Here is a 20,623-nt window from a genome sequence, read left to right as displayed (position 1 = left end):
GCCGGTTCACGTGAACTAAATCAAATGGCCAATCTCGTTCATGATCAAGGAAGAAGGGGAGAAAACCCACTAGGCGAAATCATAGTTGATTTTCAACCCTTTGCGGATGAAATTGCCTTTGCGATTCTTTCCTCCTTTACCATTTATGACTTCTTTGCTTCCAAATCAAGATCCTTCTAGCATATTTACCTATATTCATCCCTGACACCCGTAACCATTTTTCGAATTTAAACATAATAAGCAGTGGAGGAATGCCTGCGGAGATCAAAGGAGGAAAAATGGTGGATCCGTTAAAAATTGTCAGAACACTACGTAGACCTCACCTGACCAAACCTAATGCTGTTAACTAATCAACTTTATCCCACCAAAGGTGTGAAGGAATTGTTTTAAGACAACAACTTGCAAAGTGGCATGGCCTTTGCCAAATGATAGTCCCCATCTGATAACCATAATCTACCAACTATCAAATCAGAAAACTATTTATACAAATTTTGTACGGTTGAAAATTGTTCCAACAGAAACTTAGCCCAAACTTTTGCCATACTGCTAAGGAATTAGCTGACTTGGAGAACAGGAGAAGTACCAGCCAGTCAAATGGTCAGTAACTCAGTATCACTTGCAAAAGTGTCCATGCAACAAACTACAATACCATGAATCTGCCAAAAACAAGAACCTATTTTTCATATGTAAAACACTAGAACTTTTTCCAGAAGACCCTTATATGTCCCATCTCTTCTTAACTCGAAACATCAAAGCTGAAGATTTGATATCGTCTTGTGGCACTTGAAGCATGAATTGAACTTTCATCTTCATCGGAGCAGTTTTGGCTTTTCCACCTTCATCTCCAACCTGAATGAAGCAGGATAGCATGTCATGTGATGTCTAACCTAAGCCTGTAAAATCACAATACAGGTGCAGTACATCTACGGAAGCTATCAATAATTATTATTTTGAAAGATAAGAGCTCAAACTTAACAAACAGCTAATATGTATGGCCTGCGTAAAAGGATGGACAGAGTTAAGAAGCCACAGTTAAAAAATGCAGAGTAGTTGTGTATGAGGAATAATAACTGCAAGGATAGCATATTTCATAATTGCAAAATTAAACACATACCCAAAGGGATGCCCAGCCAAGGCGAACCTCTGAATCATAACCAGCTTTAAATTTGAAATCTTTACCATAGGTATGCTTGTAGACAGCACTCCAATAGTTGGAATCACAATTGTACCAGTAACTATCCATAAAATATTGAAAAATTCATGTCAGCAAGGAGACAAGCTTAATGTTTTAAGGGTATTACTAACAAGTGTCTTCAAGGTATGGATTAAGGAGCATTTAGTAAATGCTTTCAATTAGTTAAATAAGCAAGTAATACTTATCTTTTTATTAAATACTTTACTTTTTGTTTTCATTTTGGTAATGGCTGGGATTTTATGGAAACTTAAAAAAAAATTGAGTAGGCCAAGTAACAACTAAATATAAATGCTGAACCATGCCAGACAGTGAGCATATAGAAAAAAAATTTCTTCCTCATATTGTGTTACATCTTTGCCAGTAAACTTTGTGTTTGAAAGTATAAAATTAGATGAACAAGTTCACTAAGATTATGATAGAACCCACACCCACCTATCACTAAAAAAGGGAGAGGGAGTGACTGCCTAGACATGAGAAAACAAGGGAGGGAGGACTGAGGCAGGTGCGAATTATGTTAGAGAAAATGGTAAAAAGCAGAGAGTAGTAGATGGGAAGGCAAAACAATTGTGTAGAGAGTGGTTTTGGATGGATTAGCTGTTCCAAAGGACGGGTCTCTCTCTCTCTGTGAACCTCTTTATTCTGTATTTTTTCTAGTTTGTTTGTATTCCAAGCAGTCCAGAATTTTCCTCTTGGTATACCCTCTATTACTGTTATCAGTAAAACCAGTCCCTATCAGATTTGATCCACAACATGGCAAAACAATTTTAATACCAGATTTCAGGATCTTCTTAGACAGGTCATAAGATTATGGCCAGGAAGAATGCAAGTAACGGGGAAAACAATTCTCTTTGGGCATTTAGATGACTAAACTGGAGATGCTCCCAAGTATTTTAGCAATATTCAGATGCCACCATTCAAAGCTTCACCAGTCACTGGCACATGACATATTAAAAAATAAACATAATGTTCAGATTTTACACAATGTATAGATCTTTATTGGTAAAGATAAAGATCAGAGAAACTGAACACAGTAGCTCAGAATCTATCAATCTACAGACAACACGTGTAGACCTATGTTACCAGCGCAGATTATGTATTTATAATTCTTTCTTTCTATAGCCTACACCCAATATCAATAAAAAAGAATGGGAGAGCAACAACAACAGTGGAGATATAAATGGAGAACTCTCAAGAAGGTGTCCTAACCTTAGCTTGTCAGAGGGACCAAGCTGACGCTTGAAGGCAAATGTTAAAGCATTTGAAGGGAGAGAGAACACTGGATGAAATGACAGTTCGTCGTCCTGCATTTATTTGAAACATTCAGCACTAGTCTCAACTCAAGTAAGTAAACAACCAAACCCTAATAATAGACAGAATTACTGGCATTGAAGGCAATAAATTCAAGATATCCACAAAAACATAGAGGAGCCGAGGCGTTAATCCTACTACCTTATAGCAGTATCCTAATTTCAAGTCGTCATCCTTGTACTGGGCAGTGCAGACTCCATTCAAAAACCGACCTTTAAGAATTCCACTCACTGACAACAAATTATTATTGACTTCCTCCTCCTCTTTCTCCTGTAGTGAAACTTCACCTACAGGAAATCTAAAGGTTGCTTTTGGCTGCAAAAATGAGGGCCTAGAATTAACATTTTTGCATATGATAGTGAAAGGAAATAAAAAAAGAGATAATCATATGATGATACGAACCAATCCAACAGAAGGAACTGCAGTTGATAGTTCAAGTGCATAGCCAGGATTAGCCAAGTTAGCAACCATGGCAACCTCTCCTTGTTGAGCCTAAAAATGAGAAGAAAAATTGAGACAGGATAGGCCGATTAATTGCTGCAGTTGTATAGACAGATTATATAATATTACCTTGACATCATGAGCAGCTTTGAGTTGAAATCTTGGACCAACATCGATGGAGCTCTTAACAAGAGCATTGTGGTCTTCGAGGTCGTAGTGGAGGCTAAGGTTTTTTGATACGAAGCTGATCTGAGGTTCGGAGATGTCGCCTTTACTGTTATTGTGGAATGAAAACTTCAACTTGGCGAGGCTGTCTAAGAACTTGCAAGAAATTTTATTGAAGAAGACTGCGCTTTCACTATCGAACTCAGTGGTAACTCGTACGGCCGGCCTCGTCGGAAATGAGAGGATAGGTCGTCTGCTATGTGTTAACTGTGGCGGAGGAGGATCAGTCGGGGCGGGTGCGACGACGTAATTAGGGTTTCCGGCTCCTGATTCCATCTCCGCCATCCACCGACTTCTCCTTATCTCACTAATCCCAATCCAGCATTTAAGTTTTTCAATTGTGTGGAAAAGGAGAAAGAATACATAAGACAATTTACGTGTTCACTATAGAAAGGAGCTAGGATAGTCTAGCCCACCTCATGGAATTGTGACCACATTTGCTGATAAATATTTTTGCTTATGAAAATGTTCACATTTAAAAATGGTAACGATTAGTTAAGTAACTGAAAAAGGCAGGCTAGTTGTAGCGTGGGACAATTGAAAGCATCAGATCAGTTGTTGACACAACTTGTCGAAGCGGCTGAATAAAGGTAAGCGTGTATTTGAACTATGTTTATGGACAAATTTAAAGACTTCGGTAGAAAATAATAGATATTTCGAAGCTTTTAGAATATTTCCACATGCATAAAAACGAAAGCTTCAGTTCCTTAGAAATAGAAAATGTGGTTTCTCTATTGTTGATCTCTGTCGAAGCAGCGACGGATGTACATTGGGCAAGGGTGGGGCAAATGCCCCCACCTGATTTCCATAAAAAACATTAATAACATTAGTATTAAGATATATTGCCCCCAACAAATACTTACAAATGTTCCCACGCACTCATATTGCATCCAATCATAAGTTTGAACTTTAAGCTTACAGTAAGTAGTAAGTACCCCCTTCAAGTTCCACTTAACTTGCCATGTTTCTTAAAAAGATTACCATGTTTTTTATTTAATAAAACCAATTAGTCACAAACTCACAATATTTTTAAAAAGAGCAACACATATATATACTTCTCAAATCTCAGCTACCGTGGTCTAGTATCTGTAGCTGAAATGACTGTGGCTTTTATTTTTATTTTTGAGGTTAGATGACTACAATTTTTAAGTACTAATTTATTCACACTTCATTTTTTCTTTCATTTCATTTTCATTTTTTATATTCTCTTCCTATTTTCTTTTTTCACTCATATTACATCATTTATCACATTTCTTATTTCTCTCTATTCTATTCCTGTATCTCTTAAACGGAGGTGTGTTTTATATATCAACAACATATTATTCACAATTTTTATTTGGCCACAAATGGGTCTCGGAAAGGTAATTTTATTATAATCATCACGCTTTCAAACTAATATATTATGTTGGTAAAACATATATACTATTTGGTGAATTCTAATTTTTTTTTTATCTTTAATAGTGATATTTTATAATTCATATGTTATAAATTTTTGTGCTGTGATAAAAAATTTGTATATTGCCCCCACAATATAAATTTTTTGGATCCGTCACTGTGTCGAAGTAAGGAAGATCATAAGATTATATTTCAACGATTTTTGTTTGAGTTTGTCATCAACCTTAGCTAATGAATTTTGTAGATATTTAGTGAATTAACCCTTCCAATTTGTATATCAGTTTACATGACATATGTTAGGAATTTATAATCTAATCTAATATTATATAGTTTGGGAGTCATCATAAGCATAGGCGGTTTTACCACCTGGCCTGCCTGGGCCAGTGCCCAGGCTCCATGGCCAAAAAGTAATTTTTTATTTGGGCCGTATAGGGCGTTTTTGGGCGTAAAAAATCAAAAAATTGGGCAAAACATAATTGAGCAAGACTTATAGTGATTCATTAATAGTCAAGGAATGAGATACAAGGCTTCTTCACGTGGTCTCTAGCCTCGGTTCCATGAACTGTCTTTAGTCCCTATCTTTGTTTGTTTCTAGTCTAGGTGGCAGGCCATGTGCTTAGCATTGTATTTCTAGGTTGTTTATTGCCAATCTTGATGTATTCTTTGGATTGAGTCCATTTCAATGAAACATCTTCCAACTTTTACAAAAAAAAAGACTTGTCTTCTGTATAATTAGTTTTTAGCCTTTTATTGAAGAATACAATATTTAAGATCATACCATAATTTATACAATGCTTTTGCGAAATAAAACATGCTCCTCATTTGTATGAAAATATTGAGGTGAACATCAAATTAGCTTTCATATTTCTAGTGAAAGTATTTCTTCCAAGAATGCTGGATTATGAAATTGCCACTTATGAAGGGAAAGACAAATAAGAAGTTTTTGTGAAATAATTTATGCTAGTGTAAATGCAGTGATGTTATCTTTCTAGAGTTTTGTTTTTAAAATTATCCCTCTCAGTCTCAGACATTTCAAGACCAGAAGAAAATTGGAGATCTTGAAAAGCAGCACAAAAAATTGGTTTTGATTTATTAGTTATTTTTTCGTTCTATATCGTTGAATATTAACTTTAATTTATTAAATTTTAGAGATGAGAAGGTTTTTGGTTGATAGAGCAAGTATATAGAATGTGAATGTTGTGCAATCGGAATCCGAAGTAGAGTCTCCGCCTAATGTTGTCAATGAGTGTAATCCAAATGAGATTGTGCGTGATCCAGGTCATACGAAACAAATTAATGAGCATGCTCCGAATATTCAAGACAAAGTGAAAAGGGCATATTGTTAGCATGTTCTATTTTTTCTTATCTTGTATTGTCTTCTTGGATGTATCACGTGTAAATGGAATGAAACCCAAGTTACTCCAGCTACACTTTGGCTAGCAAAATGACGAGTCTTTTTTTTATTTCAATTTATAACTATTTATATATTGTGTCATGTGTCGATTTACGGTTCTAAATTTTGCCCAGGCTTCACAAAATTCCTGGTTCCGCCACTGATCATAAGCTTAGGTGTCAGCAATCTACAGATTCCATAATTTTAGGTACATGTGTCAAGCTATTAAAAATCATAAAATTTTCAATATGCAAGCTTCATAATTATCATACACTAAACTTATGCTATTTGAAAATTCAAAATATAAGTAAAAATAAATAAAAAAAATACGTAACAAACTGACAACCATTAATCCGATACATTCTGTAACCATCAATTCATAATTTTGTTTAATAAAATCTCTAGATTACTAATGCATTTGGTCATATATTTATCTATTTTCAACTCACAAAAAAAGAGGAAAATTCAAAATACAAAATTCAAAATATAAAATATTTTTTTTAAAAAAATTTCATTATAAGAAAAACCAATATCACAGTTCATAATTCACGTTCTCCATCTCACAAATTCTCACACAACTTTAGTCCTATTTCTTCAAATTTGAAAATAAATATGCTTCAGCAACTTCCAATGATTCCTTCAAGGTGTCCTAGAAGTAGAATTTACATCACATTAAACTTTTCGTTCATGAGATCGAGCATTTTTTCTTCATTATCCTTTGCAACATGTTTCTTTTTGTTTAATTTTTTTAGCTATAATCCCCTTCCCTATTTCATTATTGTTTTATAATGTTCATGTACTGACGTCACTTTCGTTTCATTTTTCCATTATGATGTGATTTCAATGTTTATCTGCACTTTTTTTAGGTACTGGACGAAGACCGAAGCTTATTTGAAGGTTGATTTCCCTTTTATCATAAATTCCTAATGAAGATAGTAGGTAATCCTTCTTTCTTCCTATTAAATTCTTTCGGTCTCGGTTGTATTAAAGCAGTGAAGAAAGCATTCATGATTCTTCCTTTGTAATATAAATTCTTATTTTCACAATACCCATTGTCGACTTTTATCAACTGCAATGAGTTTTTTTATTTTATGAATTTGTATATATGTTATCTTATGTCTTTCTTATGCATTTACATGCAGTTTTAAGCTTTCCATTTGTTAGGGGTAGTGAGAGTCATGACAAAGGATCTCAGCTGAATTCATACATGGATCCATGAGTATGATTTTGTTCAAGCATTCATTTCACTCTTCTATATTTTGTAATTATTTTAATTTTGTATTATGATTTTATTTTATTTTTGGAATGCCAAATTGTATTATATATAAAGTAAGAAAGGGTACTAGAAGTACCCCAATTACAGATGAGTATAAGAAGGCTTAATAGCCAAGTACATCAACCGTAATTGTGAGAACACCATCTAGATAAAACAGAGAGATTGCAAATTAACAACAATACGTGCCTCTATTGTCTACACTACTGCAGGGAGCCAATACATCACTGCCTCAGCTTACTGTGTGCACAAGGCACAAGGAAAATTCGCACAGCTCTCACCAATGGAAGATTAAGGCAAAATTCGTGAGTCCAACACACTAATTGCAGGGTTATGAATTCCCCTGCACTACCATTTCAATCTAGCATTTAGGCAGTAGTTGGGATTCGTTACCACTTGAGCTATCATAGGAGGACATGAACTTACTTCTTATAAACGTAACAAAAATAATACAAATTATGAAAAATTTACGCTATAAATAAAAATGAATGTTCTTCATGCAACACATCAGTCACAATACTAGAAAAGTTATTAAGAATAAACTCTCTTTGATGAAATATTCATTTTTGTTCATTGCGTGAATATTCTTAATTTAATAGAGAAGAAGTAATATATATGAGCTAATAATTAATACTTAGCTATTTTTTATTTTTATTGCAACTGAGATAATTACACTGAAAATTAAATTTACATAAATGATTTCCCTAATGATTTTCCTTAAATAAAATAAAGTAAATACGGGAAAAAATTATTCATTAAGAACAGAGTTATTTTTCTATGAACTAACCAAGTTTATTTTTAGCTTAATTACATTTTTGATCCCTATAATTTCATAAATGCGTCCTATACTTTCAATTGCTTGATTTAAGTCATACACTTGAGCAAGTTGATTTTCTATAACACAACAACTTACATGATAGTTAGCTTTATATGTTGTTTTTTTTTATCCAAATACAACCAACATATGCATGATTATATTTATGATTTTTCTGCGGACATGATTTTGGGATGATTTTGATCAAACAAAACCATATTACCTAAACACAACGCACTGAACCAATTTAGGTCATAGACATTGCAATATTTTTATGTGATGAGTTACATAAAAACCATATACATTTGTTCTTTGTGGACTTCTTTAGATTTGTGGTTTTAAAAACTAAATATCATTTATCAAATTCGCTATATATTTTTTATCATTATAAACCCGTGCAGGGCACGGGTACAAAATACTAGGGCTGAGCACGGGTCGGGTTCGGTCGGTTACGGGTCCAATTAGCCCAAAATGACTGAAACCGAGAAGACATCATTTGGGCCCATTTCCGCCCTATTGCTATTTCGGGTAAATCGGGTTGGGTTAACACGGTTAGAACGGGTCAGCGGGTGGGTTGGAGCGGGTTGGGCTAAGGAAGTGGTCTGCATGTTTTTTTTGGGCCTGACTATTTTTTTATATTTTTTTTGGGCCTGGCTGTTTTTTTATGTAAACAAACATTCAGTCATTTTTGGAAAAAAAAAATACTTGAAAGACCCAAATTATCAAATGATATTTCTGCTCATAAAAAAAAATCAAATAATATTTCTACATGATTTTCACGATTTTAATCATATAAAACCACATTCACCTGTAATTAAAAAATTCAAAGACTTGTGCAACCACAAATAAACATGAATAATGCATCATTGCATTTACTCTTGAAGTACCATAAAAGTGTTGAATGCAAGTATGCAACAGAGTGCAACAAGTTAGAAATATTACATGATTGAGTTCAAATAGTACATTAAGATGATTAAACAATAAAAGGGCTATAAGCCACTGTCAAATATAAACACCATTGCATCATCTCCTCTTCAAGCTTTTAAACAGCCATTGCCATATATCATCACCTTTCCTAGTTTCATCTACACACAAGGTAAACAAATATAAGTGCGATATCCTTATTAAATTCCTTCAGTACCATAACTAGATAATTTCAATTTTTCTACCTTCACATGACAGCAAAACAGAAAATAGGAAGTAGCCCAAAACCTTCACATGACAACATTCTTGTTCATTCATCTACATAAGAGAGATGAAAATGAGCATACATCTTTGTTTGTTATATTAAAAACAGATTCAGTGATCATTAAAGGACAAAAAAGAAGCTGCACCAACATTAAGAAACTACCTTCTGACTTCCCAAGAAAGTAGATCAACACTTTCTCAAATCAACAACAGCAACAACAAGCTAGCATCAACATCCTTGCATAACCAGAACCTTATGATGCTCAGTCATCAGTTAAGAATAATAAACTTAAAATGATAATGCTAAAAGAAAAACCATCAATATGTTAACTATTTACCTTTCTTGGCTGCATAGATTTCTTCACTGTTGCTATTATCACCCAAAAGTCATACCAACACTGGATTTCAACCCTCCAAAAGTCCAGAATTATCATCATGGCAAATAGCTTCAAAATATCACATGTGTTCATCAAGGAAGTTCATGCAATGGTTCCAAAAAAGTACTACTACTACTGCATGACATGAGTAATTTCAGCCAGCTGGTGGCTGAGAAGATGTTCCAGCTCCTGCTGATCTTCCATGTATCTCTTGATGATATGAAAAGACAACAAAAATAAATGGTTAACATTTACCATATTAAAATATTAAAACACAATGAAAAGAGAAAAAGGAAGAAGTCAGTACCTTGCACAATCCTTTCAGTATTCTCCAACTCTTCATTGAGGTTGACATCTTTGAATTGGTACAAAGCGGGAGTCAACCAGTTTTGGGTGCAAATCAAACCCTCTGTCACTTCTGGACTTAGACAGCTTCTAAAGCTATCCAAAATTCTGCCACCAGTGCTAAATGCACTCTCAGAAGCCACAGTTGAAACAGGCGTGGCTAGAACATCTTTGACCATAGCAGATAATATGGGGAATCTGCTAGAATTTTGCCTCCACCAAACCAGCAATTCAAATTTGTCATTTCCAACAACACAAGCTTCATCTAAGTATCTCTCCAGCTCATTTTTTCTATCAATGGAACTCTTTTCCATCAAATGCTTCTTAAAAGCATCTGCCCGAGCTAAATATGTTGGAACTTCAATAGGGGCAGATGTTACCTCATGCCTAACATCCCCCAATGGGCCATGAGATGTTTGTCCAGTCCTATCATGTTCCTCAAGAGTAGCAGCATACCAGTTATACATTGTAGACAAACTCTCAGCAACACTAGTTGAGATTTCTTTTAAGAAATCCGGGTCTTCTCCATACATTTGTTGAAGAGACCATTCTACATAGCTGAACTTGTAACGAGGGTCAAAGATAACCCCAAAGTACAACAGTTTATTCATGCCAGCAACTTTTCCCCAATACTTGTCATATTTTAGCTTCATCTCCATACCCATCTTTCTCAAAAGAGAGTTCGAGCTCAGACAAGACTCTTTAAGCTCACAGTGAATTAAAGCCAGTTGATGAAAAGCAGAATGTATAGTCACATGCAATGATGCAGAAAATATTTTTGTTGCCTCATAGAAAATTCTAAGAAATTTAACAAACACCCTTGAACACTCCCAATCCACAGCAGTAGGAGGGCCATCAGCACCAAAATATTCAACATATTTTGCATCTTCATATTCAAGTTTCTCAAAAGCTACTTGAAATTTCTCAGCTGCTTCTAACATCATGAAAGTGGAGTTCCATCGAGTAGGAACATCAAGACATACTAATTTTTTTGAAGAAATATTTGAAAATTCAATACACTCTTTGAACTTAGCATGTCTTTGAGAGGAAGACCTCACAAACCTAATAGCATCTCTAATTCCAGAAATAGAACTGTTTAGGTCTTTCAAGCCATCATTAACAACCAGATTCAAGATGTGGGCAGAACATCTCATGTGAAAGTACTCCCCATCTAACACCAACCCATTCATATTCTTCACTCTCTTTTTCAGATAAGTTAGGGCCACATCATTGGATGATGCGTTATCAACAGTTATTGTAGACACCTTCCTTAGTCCCCATTCCCTCAATACCTCCTCTACATGTCTACCAATGGTTTCACCTTTATGGTTTGGAACTACAGAAAAACTAATAATTCTTTTTTGGTACTTCCACTCATTATCTATAAAGTGAGCAGTGATAGTTAGATAACTGAGGTTTTGAATAGAGGTCCAACAATCTGTAGTGAGTGAGACCCTATTGCAGTTGGATCTAAAAAAGGCTCTCAACCTCACCTTTTCATCTAGGTACAGCTGGAAACAATCCCTAGTGACAGTAAATCTAGAGGGGACAGTAAATTGTGGCTGCAATACATTCATGAGATGTTTAAAACCAGCTCCCTCAACTATCCTAAAAGGTTGTTCATCTAGAATAACAAACATAGCAAGAGCCCTCCTACATGCTTCCACATTAAATCTAAGGCTTGTTGCGGTTAGGTCTCTGCTTTTACCAGGAGGAAATGAAGGGTCAGCAGTGATTGCATATGGATATTTCGGACAAGTTTTCAAGTGTGTCCACAAATTTGTGGTGCCATGAGTTTTGCTATCACATAAGTACCTCTTACCACAGTAGTTGCAAGATGCAGTAGGGTCACTGACCTCATCTTTAGATAATTCAGTGAAGTGTTCCCAAATAGATGATGTTCTTCGAGGTCCACTTGCATTTGGCTTCCGCTTTTTAGGTAGAAGGTAAATCACTGCAGCATCAGCAGGAACTTCAGTAGCTGCTTCAGTAGCATCTGGTGGCTGGTTTTGATTAGCAGGCAGACTTCCACCATTACCACCTCCTTCTAATGCAGTAGTATTGACTGGAGGTGCAGCAACCCTTTCACTAGCAGCTTCAATAGGTGTTTCAGGTGGTGGGGGGTCCATTTCTGAGTCAATGAAGCAAAACAATTAGAAGATAGAGACCAATATTTAAGTATGAAACATTTACATATATAAATTGATCATGAGCATGAGCAAGGTTATGAAAACAGAAGCATGACAAGCATAATAAGGTTATGAAAACAGAAGCATGACAAGAATAAGAGTCACTATCCAACTATCCCACGTCAAACCATCATCCAACTAATTGGCCAATTTGCAGCCAAGGTAACTCAGTCAGCAGTATTTCGTATAGAGACAAAGGGAAAACATATTTCATTCATGAGATGAGCAATAAAGATGAAAAAATTAACAAGAAAGTAACTTTATTTATGAAAAAGCACTTAAATCATGTTTCATCTCAAGATAATCATTCACCAAAGACCAGATCCAAAGAAATGAAAGAATGAAGAAAGCAATATTTCATTCATATTAAAAAGGCTGAAAAAGAACCAGCAAATAATATTACAAGAGAAAGGCCCAGAAATAGAAAACAAAAACAGCCAGGAAGAGAAATGCTAAAACAGAGCAGCTATAGATACAAAAAGAAGCTTCAAAAGTTCATATACCAGCATTGTTGAAGAAAAACATGGAGCACTAACAGAGACAAACAACAAAATAAACTCAAGATCAGATCAAAAGATTTTTTAAACCACCAAGTGACAAAACAAACACCAACAAAATATTTCCAACACTAAAGAAACATTACACGTGAAAAAAAAATGAAAACTTTTCAAAATGTTATGTTAAGTTCTTTTGTGTAATACAATGATATACTTGATATTTGATATTCAGAACAAAAAATAAGGAGCAAGTGAAGAACACAACAAAAACATCATTCTAAAACCCTAAAATAAAAATAAGGCCTAAATCCGAAAATCATACCTTGCAGATTTTTGTCTTCACTGTCGGTGAGAATGTCAACTAAACTCGTCTTCAAAGTCTTAAGCTGTAAGGAGAAAGCTCAAGGAGTTACACAAGTGAAAAGAAGAAGAAAAAAAACAGATTGAGATGAAATGGTCCAAGAGAAGTAGAGCAAGATGATATACCTGGAGAAGAAGGAGATTGCAGTTACGGTGGAGATGGAGAGCTTGAGGAAGATGCGCAGCCGCACTTCCCAAGCTAGAGCTGAGTGACTGAGTGTGGTGTTTTCAAATTTGTGTTACTTCAGTTACGGTGGAGATGGAGAGCTGAATGACTAATGTGAGCTTATATATCTAGGGTTTAAGGTGCTTCAGTTCACAGTTCACACACAGATTTGGGCCATGGGCCGTGGCTGCTAAAAAAATATCTGATTCTAATAATGAGCACGGGTCGGGTTGGGTTTCGACGGGTTTTAAAAATTCAACCCGAACCCGACCGTTCCTACCCAACTGGAACCTTGACAGCTTGACCCGGTATAATGTATCCGACCCGACCCGCCCGTTCATGCTGTTTTGGGCTCGGTTTAGTCGGGTTTGGGTCGGGTCAAATAAACCTGCTCAGCCCTACAAAATACTAGCTCTTGTATGTTAACCATCAGCTTATAAACTATATAGCCAAATCATTTGCCTCATTGTTGTGTTCTCTATGACATACATGATTGTTACATAAGCAAAACCCTTCAACAACTGCAAGGCTTTATTGTGATATTCGACTAAGTTGGGCTTGTAATACTTGAACTTCTCAATGAGTTGTTTGATAACTAGTTGGGAATCATCAACAACCTGTATCACATGGGCTTTAGAAATCTAAAGGAAGTGCAATCTTCGGATGAGTGCTTCATACTTAGCCTAAATGACCGGTAATTACTAGGTGATTTCCCAAGAACGTTCATTATGGTTCTTAATGACCAATCTAGCTCTTGCACCAAAACTAGTCATTGATCCTTCAAGGGCCAATGCCCATGGTTTTGAGGTGTATCTAGGCCTGAACCTCTTTCCATATGTCAATTATCTCCACCCTTGGATGCTCAACTAAGAAATTGACTATAGCTTACACATTTACCCACTACAACATTTTGGGTCTACAGCAACGCCCAAAAAACGTAGCCTAATCCTAAAAAAGCGTTGCCTTTGGCTTCCGAAACGCTTCTGCAAGTGTGGTCGTCTGAGGCGTTGCTAAAATCTAAGATAACGTTTTTCATCACATAGTGCAACACATGGGGTCAAAACGTAGCCTTTGATGTGATACGAAAACGCTTTTCTAATTTTCCTACGGAAACGCTTTCCCGGGCGTTTTGGTACATGACTAGAGAAATTCTCTTATGTGTTTGAGAACAAATCTTAAAGTGTAGCATTAGCATTTGCTATACCAGAAACGTTCTCTTTGGTACCTATGAGAACGGTTTTTTACATTGAGGTTGGAAATGTTCTATTTTATAAGATAATTTTTTTTGGTTAATAATTAATAAAAAATGGTCTTCTGTTTTTATTTATAAGGAAATTGGTCTTTTATTGATATGAGGAGATTCATAAGAAATATTTTTCTAATGTATTTAATCAGTTTCTTTTTTGAAAATACCAAAATCATTAAATGTTAATAACAATTATACTTGCTAATAGAATACAAAAAAGATACTGTCAATCATTATCATCTTTGAATCCACGTAATAATCCATCAACATTAATACATTAGAATCCAAATTAATAAACTAAAGATCCAAACTACAAGATGCAAATTGTTCTAATGATCGACAATATTTTTGGCCAAATTAAAACAGCATTCAAACCAACAAATTCCACCATCAAAGTGTAGCATCATCTTGCCATCATCATTATGCTACAAAAAAAAAATATCAGTCACTGTGAGTACATAAAACATGTGTAAGAAGAATAAAAAAAAATTACATTCAATAAAGAAGCATAGTGAAAAATGATGGCCAAATCATCCTAATTCATGTGACGAAGTATTGGGCAAATACGTCTCGGCGCACCATGATTGTGGCCTTTCTTTTGTACAAGGGAACATGAATAGTTTACATTCAATTACCAGACTTAGAATAAGAAAATAAACTAGTTGTCATGTTTCAGCTTCTACTAGGCAGGCATGACAACTGTTCAACACTAAGCAAACCAAAGTAAGAATATGGTAGGAACTAGCATCTTCATTGCTGAAAATAGTGAAATCCCTCTTGATTACAAAACACAACAACAGAACTTCAAGGATCTTCCAAGCCTCCCAATGCCAAAAGACCCTGAACTAGTGTTCTGTTACCAACCTAATTATACTAAATGTACCTATCAGAAAACACAGAATTTAATCCTGGATAGTAATGCAAATGAACCAACCCCAAAAACTCTGCTATCTGCTACATCAGATAACCAACCCCAAAACTAGAGTCATGTAGTATATTATATAGAATGGTCATGTACACATATTAGTTAATTGAATAATAGACTATATGCGAAAACTGAATAGTATTTAGGAGCAGAACATCACCTACCAGACAAGCAATCTTGAAGAAGGAAAACTTGACTCCAGCCCTTTTTTGAGTTAAGAAGAACTATTGGCAGTGTCCTGCAACAATAGTGGAATTACTAAGCAAGGTTATGATTGGTTGAGAACATGTGATGAAATATAAAATTACTCAAAATACTACACATTACTCTAATCACCACAGCAAAGCATAGTAGAGCGAAGGATGCATGAAATAGTATAATAGTTATTTAACATATATTAACGGTGATGAAAAGAATTTCAAGAATGCATATGATTGTAGCAAAGGGATGAAAACGAACCTTGGACACCAAATCCTGCACAGCCTCTGAAAGAAGCACATCTTCATTCAAATGCCTGATGCTTTTGGGAAAATAAAATATTCAAAATATCAAATTCTGCATAGTCTAGTTTGACAGGGAAAATGAAGTATAGAAAACCCATCCTTACATTGGGACTATTTGTGTGCTTGGCTACTGCCTTACTATCTTCTGGGAGTTCCATGATTCTGTTTACCTGAAAGAGAAAATAGCATGCATCATTAGTAACCACCAATGTATAACAGGAAAAGATGAAAGTAAATAATAAAATAAGCAGGGCAAGGAGGGTAAGAATTTAACACATATTATGCAAAATTATTAACTATTGATCGAAGGAGGAAAAAACTTTATAGAAAGAAAATGTAGCCAAGGAAACAGATTCCCTGAGACTACTCGCAGTTCTTGTTCATGCTAGCGTTTTTGAAAGCATCCCATTAGATTCAGGTGGTTCCCACATCCTGCAAACCCCAAGTTTAAAACATGTTATATATTTATTTCTTTAAGTAGCCCAATTTTGCAGTACAAGTTTCAAGTAATTTCACAAGGAAAAGGAATAAGTGAGAGCATTAAAATAAAAAGCCACTGATTTTTGGAATTGGCACCCCAATTTATATCTGTCTGCTTCTGCTCCCATTACAACCCATCTACTATTTTATCTGCTTCTGTTTCTGCTCCCTTTCTCACTATTGTCATTCTCAATTAGCAATTTATAGGCCCACACCTACAAACATATGGTATAGTTGAAACAATTACTCAGGGCTATAAACAAAGAATGAAGCATGCAGCACAGTTGAATAATTCTTGAACCAAGCTGAAATTAAAATCATGAAAAAACAGAAAGTCATTTTGCTCATGAATAAAATTTGGACAAACTTAAATCTGAAATTGAGATTGAAGCAAAGCATGCGACTGAGAAATTGAATTTTTTTCATTTTTTTGTAATGACATGAATCAAGGGTGCCAAGGAGACCAGATTTAGACCAAGGAAAATAACAATCACGTCCAAAATCAACCAATACTTACTAGGCCAATATCTGATTCGGCAGTTCTCCACCCTCACATAACCTAAGAAGGTAAACACGAGCATATAAACTAACACATAGAGAGTGAGAAAAAGCACAATCAAAACATAAACCGAAAGTCTATGTAAATCTACGGGGCTATTTAAGATTGCACAAATCACCCATGTGGGGCTAGCTGCATAAACATTGAAGTTTCTATCCAGCACAAATATGCTAGTTCAAAACTTCAAATAACATAAAGACTATGTTCATTTCTTCAATAATCTATAGTCAAGCAATGATAAATTCAAACCTAAGATCTATCTCTTTCTTATACGAACTTTTATTTGGAATTTCACTTATAAGAGTCCTAGCATATTTAGCATCTAATAAGAGAATGAGCATCAGTTACATATATATCTTATCTGATTGTACCAACAACCAAGTCTACAGCACCAATAACAGAACCAACCCCTAAAGCATCATCTTCTTGAGTTTGGAGAATTGTACTTGCTAATTGAATACAAAAAATGAAGTAATTTATCATCTTCTTTGAATCCAAGTTGTCAAGCAAATGACATGAAGTCACTAAGGTGTGGCATCATCTTTAAAGCTCACATGTTTTTACATTCCTAACTATCTAGCATATATTGTAATACATCAATGTCATATGTTGCTCTATTCACTTCGGCATTGGGGTCACAGTAATGACTACATATTGTAAGTCACAGCACCAAAACCAATCATAGATCAAAAGATTATCATACAATAGGTGGATTCATTGACACCTGAAAATGAATTCCAGTCTAATCTAATCTAATCCAAGTCCAGTTTTGGTTAGCATGTAGTTTTATGGTATTTTTTCAACTAAGATAAATGTGAAGGAAAGAACAACCAACTAAATGCTGCATAAATGCTTGGCATTTCATCAAACAGCTGGTAGAATCAACTTCAAAGAATAGAAAACCTAGAAAATCGAAATGGAAATGAAAATGTACCTTTTGGAAATCTTGCGGCACTAAGCCAGGGAGGTAGAAGCAGACACCGCCATAGATGAAGAGCAGAGGAAGGAGGATCACAAGGGCGCGAGAGAGATCTCCATACAGAACAACCTGAAAATGAACAAAATCAAAATTAAGTCGACACAAAACGAATCAATCACTCTTCTTCCGAAAACCAAAGTTCTTTGAAACCGAATCCTTCCGATTTCATCATCGCAGAGGCAGCGATTATGGAGCTTCGAGAAGAAGAATGGAGCTTCGAGATTTGATGCGTGAGTGCATCGATTAGGTCATGACCAGCGTCGATTTTGTGGCCACCGTCTCCAGTCGCTCTCACCGTTGCCAGTCGGAGTTTGGGTTCGCTTTCAACACCGGCGAGGGTTGGTGGTGTCGCGGTGGCTCAGAAACGGCGTTGAAGATAGATGACCGATGCGCGGCGGGGATGGGCTTCGACGATGGGAACGACACAGCCATGAACACGAGATGATGTTGAACCTACCCATTTCTTTTGGTTCGCCTTCAACACGAGATGATCGAAGTTTTTCATTTTTATTTAGTTATTTATTTAGTAATGATCTTTAGCAACGGCATTCGGAGTGTTTTCATAAAACAAATGTGAAAAAAAACGTTCTCAATGTGAACTGGAAATTTTTTTACGCACAAACAGAACATATATGAAAACTGTGTACAAATGTCATCTACGGCAACGCATTTCCGTCCGTAGCAGGGCGAGGTGTTGCCTTAGGACCAAAATGTTGTAGTGACCGCTCTTACATGGGTGTATTTTAATGAAAAGACAGTCAATTTAGTTGCCAATTTCATGAACCTTCCTCTTAGTATTGGACGATTCCATTAACTCTTAATGATTTCAATTCTGCAAATGTCATTCACTTCTAAGCAACAAATAATATTCAATTTTTTTACACGTATAATACAAAGATGGTCATAACTTATTTATGGGAGTATATATAAGCTCAACATAATGCAGCTACTTAATTGATAAATATCCTACTCAGTTCTATCTTCAAAATCATGAGCTACAGCCTGAGTAGCAAACGTGGTTGTGGTGGTATCAAAACATGTGGTATAGACAAAGCTTTCTTTGTTTAAAGGCTTCCTCCTATTTTTCCCCAAGTAAACAAAAAAATTCCTTAGGAACTTAATCTTTTTTTATTAAGTTAAGCAACCACTTCTTGTTGGTTTGAGGTCTTGTTGCAAATAGGACTTTGATTTTGTTCTTATCTACCTCTATGTCGTAATTATATACAAGGAATCCTTAGAAATTCTCTAATGATACTCCAAATGCGCACTTAGCTGGGTTCATTTTGAGACCATGTTGGCTTATTTTAGTAAAGGCTGACTTATTTTAGTGAAAGTTTGCTGTAAGTCGGCAATATGATCTTGTATCATTGTTGACTTGATAACCACATCATCAATATAAACTTTCACCTTTTCACAAATCATATTGTGGAAGTCTGGAAGATTAAATTCGTGGCTCATTTATATGTGGTCGGTGGCTCCAACCAAACGACGTCGTTGTCCACTCATATCCAATTTAAAGGTCTATAAAAATATATAAAGAAACAATTTAATAATTTCCCTCTAGTCGATTATAGTTTTGTGAAAGTTTTCAATAGTCTACCCTAGGTCTTTTATATAAGTTGAGGAGACAACTTCCACAAAATCACAATAAAACCAATTACATTGAATTATGCTAGTGTAAAGTGATGAACAATTAATGGACTAAACATGTTTTAATCTCTAACTTATTCACCATAATTTAAAATGACCATTGTAAAAAAATTATGTAGTTTTTGATTCCGGAGAATTTCTTTCTTTTCAAAAAAAGTTTCTATCCCATCCTAAAACTTATGTGACAATTTTTTTACCTCTACAAAGACAATTCTAAGTAGTCATAGCAGTAGAACCTTTCTCCATAACAGTGCTAAGAAGATCAAATGAAATGGTGGAATAAATCTACTGTTTGACAATAGAGTCAAGAGTGGACCACTTGGCATAGGAAGCATCGGTGCGCGCAGGAGGCTTCATGCCAGCTTGAGGAATGATGTGGTGAAGCACTTGAGTGGCATGAGCATGAGTTTCAAATAATTCAGCCCACAAAGTATAGTGATCCTTGTCTAGCTCGAGTTTGAAAGGGAAGTTGTTTTTTATGTTAGTGACAGCAAGGGCTGGATGAAACTCAGGCTTAGCCGGCGGGATAGGTGGAGTGACCAGAGTAGTGGCGGTGTCACTGGTTGGGGCGCTGTTGGTAGAGTCTGAATCTGCCATTGAAACAAGCAATTAAAAATAAAGAAATAAAATATATATATTTTTTAAAGTAGCTGCTAGTTGAACCGGGCGGCGGTTTGGTCAACCGGTCTGGATGAACCGACTGATATGGGTTGGTTGAACCGGTGTAGGTGGACCAAACCAGGGATCAAACGGGCAGAAGCACGGGTCGGGTCAGATCCTTGTCAACTCGTGAATGAAGCTTTGAAGGGGAGCCGGGCTTTGTCGACGGCGGCCGCGAGGCAGAGAGGAGGCTGAGCGGAGGTATAGGGAGGTCGATCAGAGGTCCAAGAGCACGTATGTGCTGCTGCAAACACGTGGGCACAAGGGAGATCTGTGTAGCGTGGAAGGGGAGGTCTCACGGTGGACGGAGGCACATGTGGGCTCGCAAGGGTGCGAGAGACCCGTGGCTGGCGGCGGCTGTAGAAGGACGAGCGCGGCGACGGCGTTGGCGAAGGACGAGCGCGGCGGTGGTGGATCGGCTGGGAATAACGGCTGTGTGGTGGTGGGAAGAGATT

At 36.0% G+C, this 20,623-nt stretch overlaps 1 protein-coding gene and 1 long non-coding RNA gene across 6 annotated transcripts; both read right to left on the bottom strand.

Moving 5' to 3' along the window:
- Window positions 1–373: 373 nt before the first annotated feature.
- Window positions 374–3,815, bottom strand: LOC130713644 (outer envelope pore protein 37, chloroplastic). The gene is made up of 6 exons (XM_057563426.1): window positions 3,074–3,815; window positions 2,906–2,995; window positions 2,645–2,818; window positions 2,402–2,496; window positions 1,115–1,235; window positions 374–849 (listed from the first exon to the last, which is right to left on the bottom strand). The coding sequence occupies exons 1-6, from the start codon at window positions 3,452–3,454 to the stop codon at window positions 718–720; spliced, it is 993 nt and encodes a 330-aa protein (XP_057419409.1). The 5' UTR covers window positions 3,455–3,815; the 3' UTR covers window positions 374–717.
- Window positions 3,816–14,622: 10,807 nt separating this feature from the next.
- Window positions 14,623–18,448, bottom strand: LOC130712149 (uncharacterized). Of its 5 annotated transcripts, none has more exons than XR_009010860.1 (7): window positions 17,814–18,448; window positions 16,838–16,879; window positions 16,138–16,535; window positions 15,945–16,010; window positions 15,797–15,857; window positions 15,502–15,575; window positions 14,623–14,837 (listed from the first exon to the last, which is right to left on the bottom strand). It is a non-coding gene; the product is annotated as an uncharacterized LOC130712149 (long non-coding RNA). The 5 variants fall into 5 exon arrangements; XR_009010863.1 differs by having other exon boundaries at window positions 15,945–16,535; window positions 17,814–17,927; window positions 18,154–18,447; XR_009010861.1 differs by having other exon boundaries at window positions 15,945–16,272; window positions 16,417–16,535; window positions 17,814–18,442.
- Window positions 18,449–20,623: the final 2,175 nt, after the last annotated feature.

Source organism: Lotus japonicus, chromosome 4, assembly GCF_012489685.1.
Source record: "Lotus japonicus ecotype B-129 chromosome 4, LjGifu_v1.2".
Taxonomy (NCBI): domain Eukaryota; kingdom Viridiplantae; phylum Streptophyta; class Magnoliopsida; order Fabales; family Fabaceae; genus Lotus; species Lotus japonicus.
Note: the sequence above shows the minus strand (reverse complement) of the source record. Positions and strands in the feature narration are given on the sequence as shown.

Coding starts and splice junctions, on each gene's coding strand:
- LOC130713644 (XM_057563426.1), bottom strand. CDS start 3,454: ATGGCGGAGATGGAATCAGGAGCCGGAAACCCTAATTACGTCGTCGCA. Junction 2,497..2,644: donor AATTAGGATACTGCTATAAG/GTAGTAGGATTA, acceptor AAATAAATGCAG/GACGACGAACTGTCATTTCA. Junction 850..1,114: donor TTGGCTGGGCATCCCTTTGG/GTATGTGTTTAA, acceptor TGCTTCATTCAG/GTTGGAGATGAAGGTGGAAA.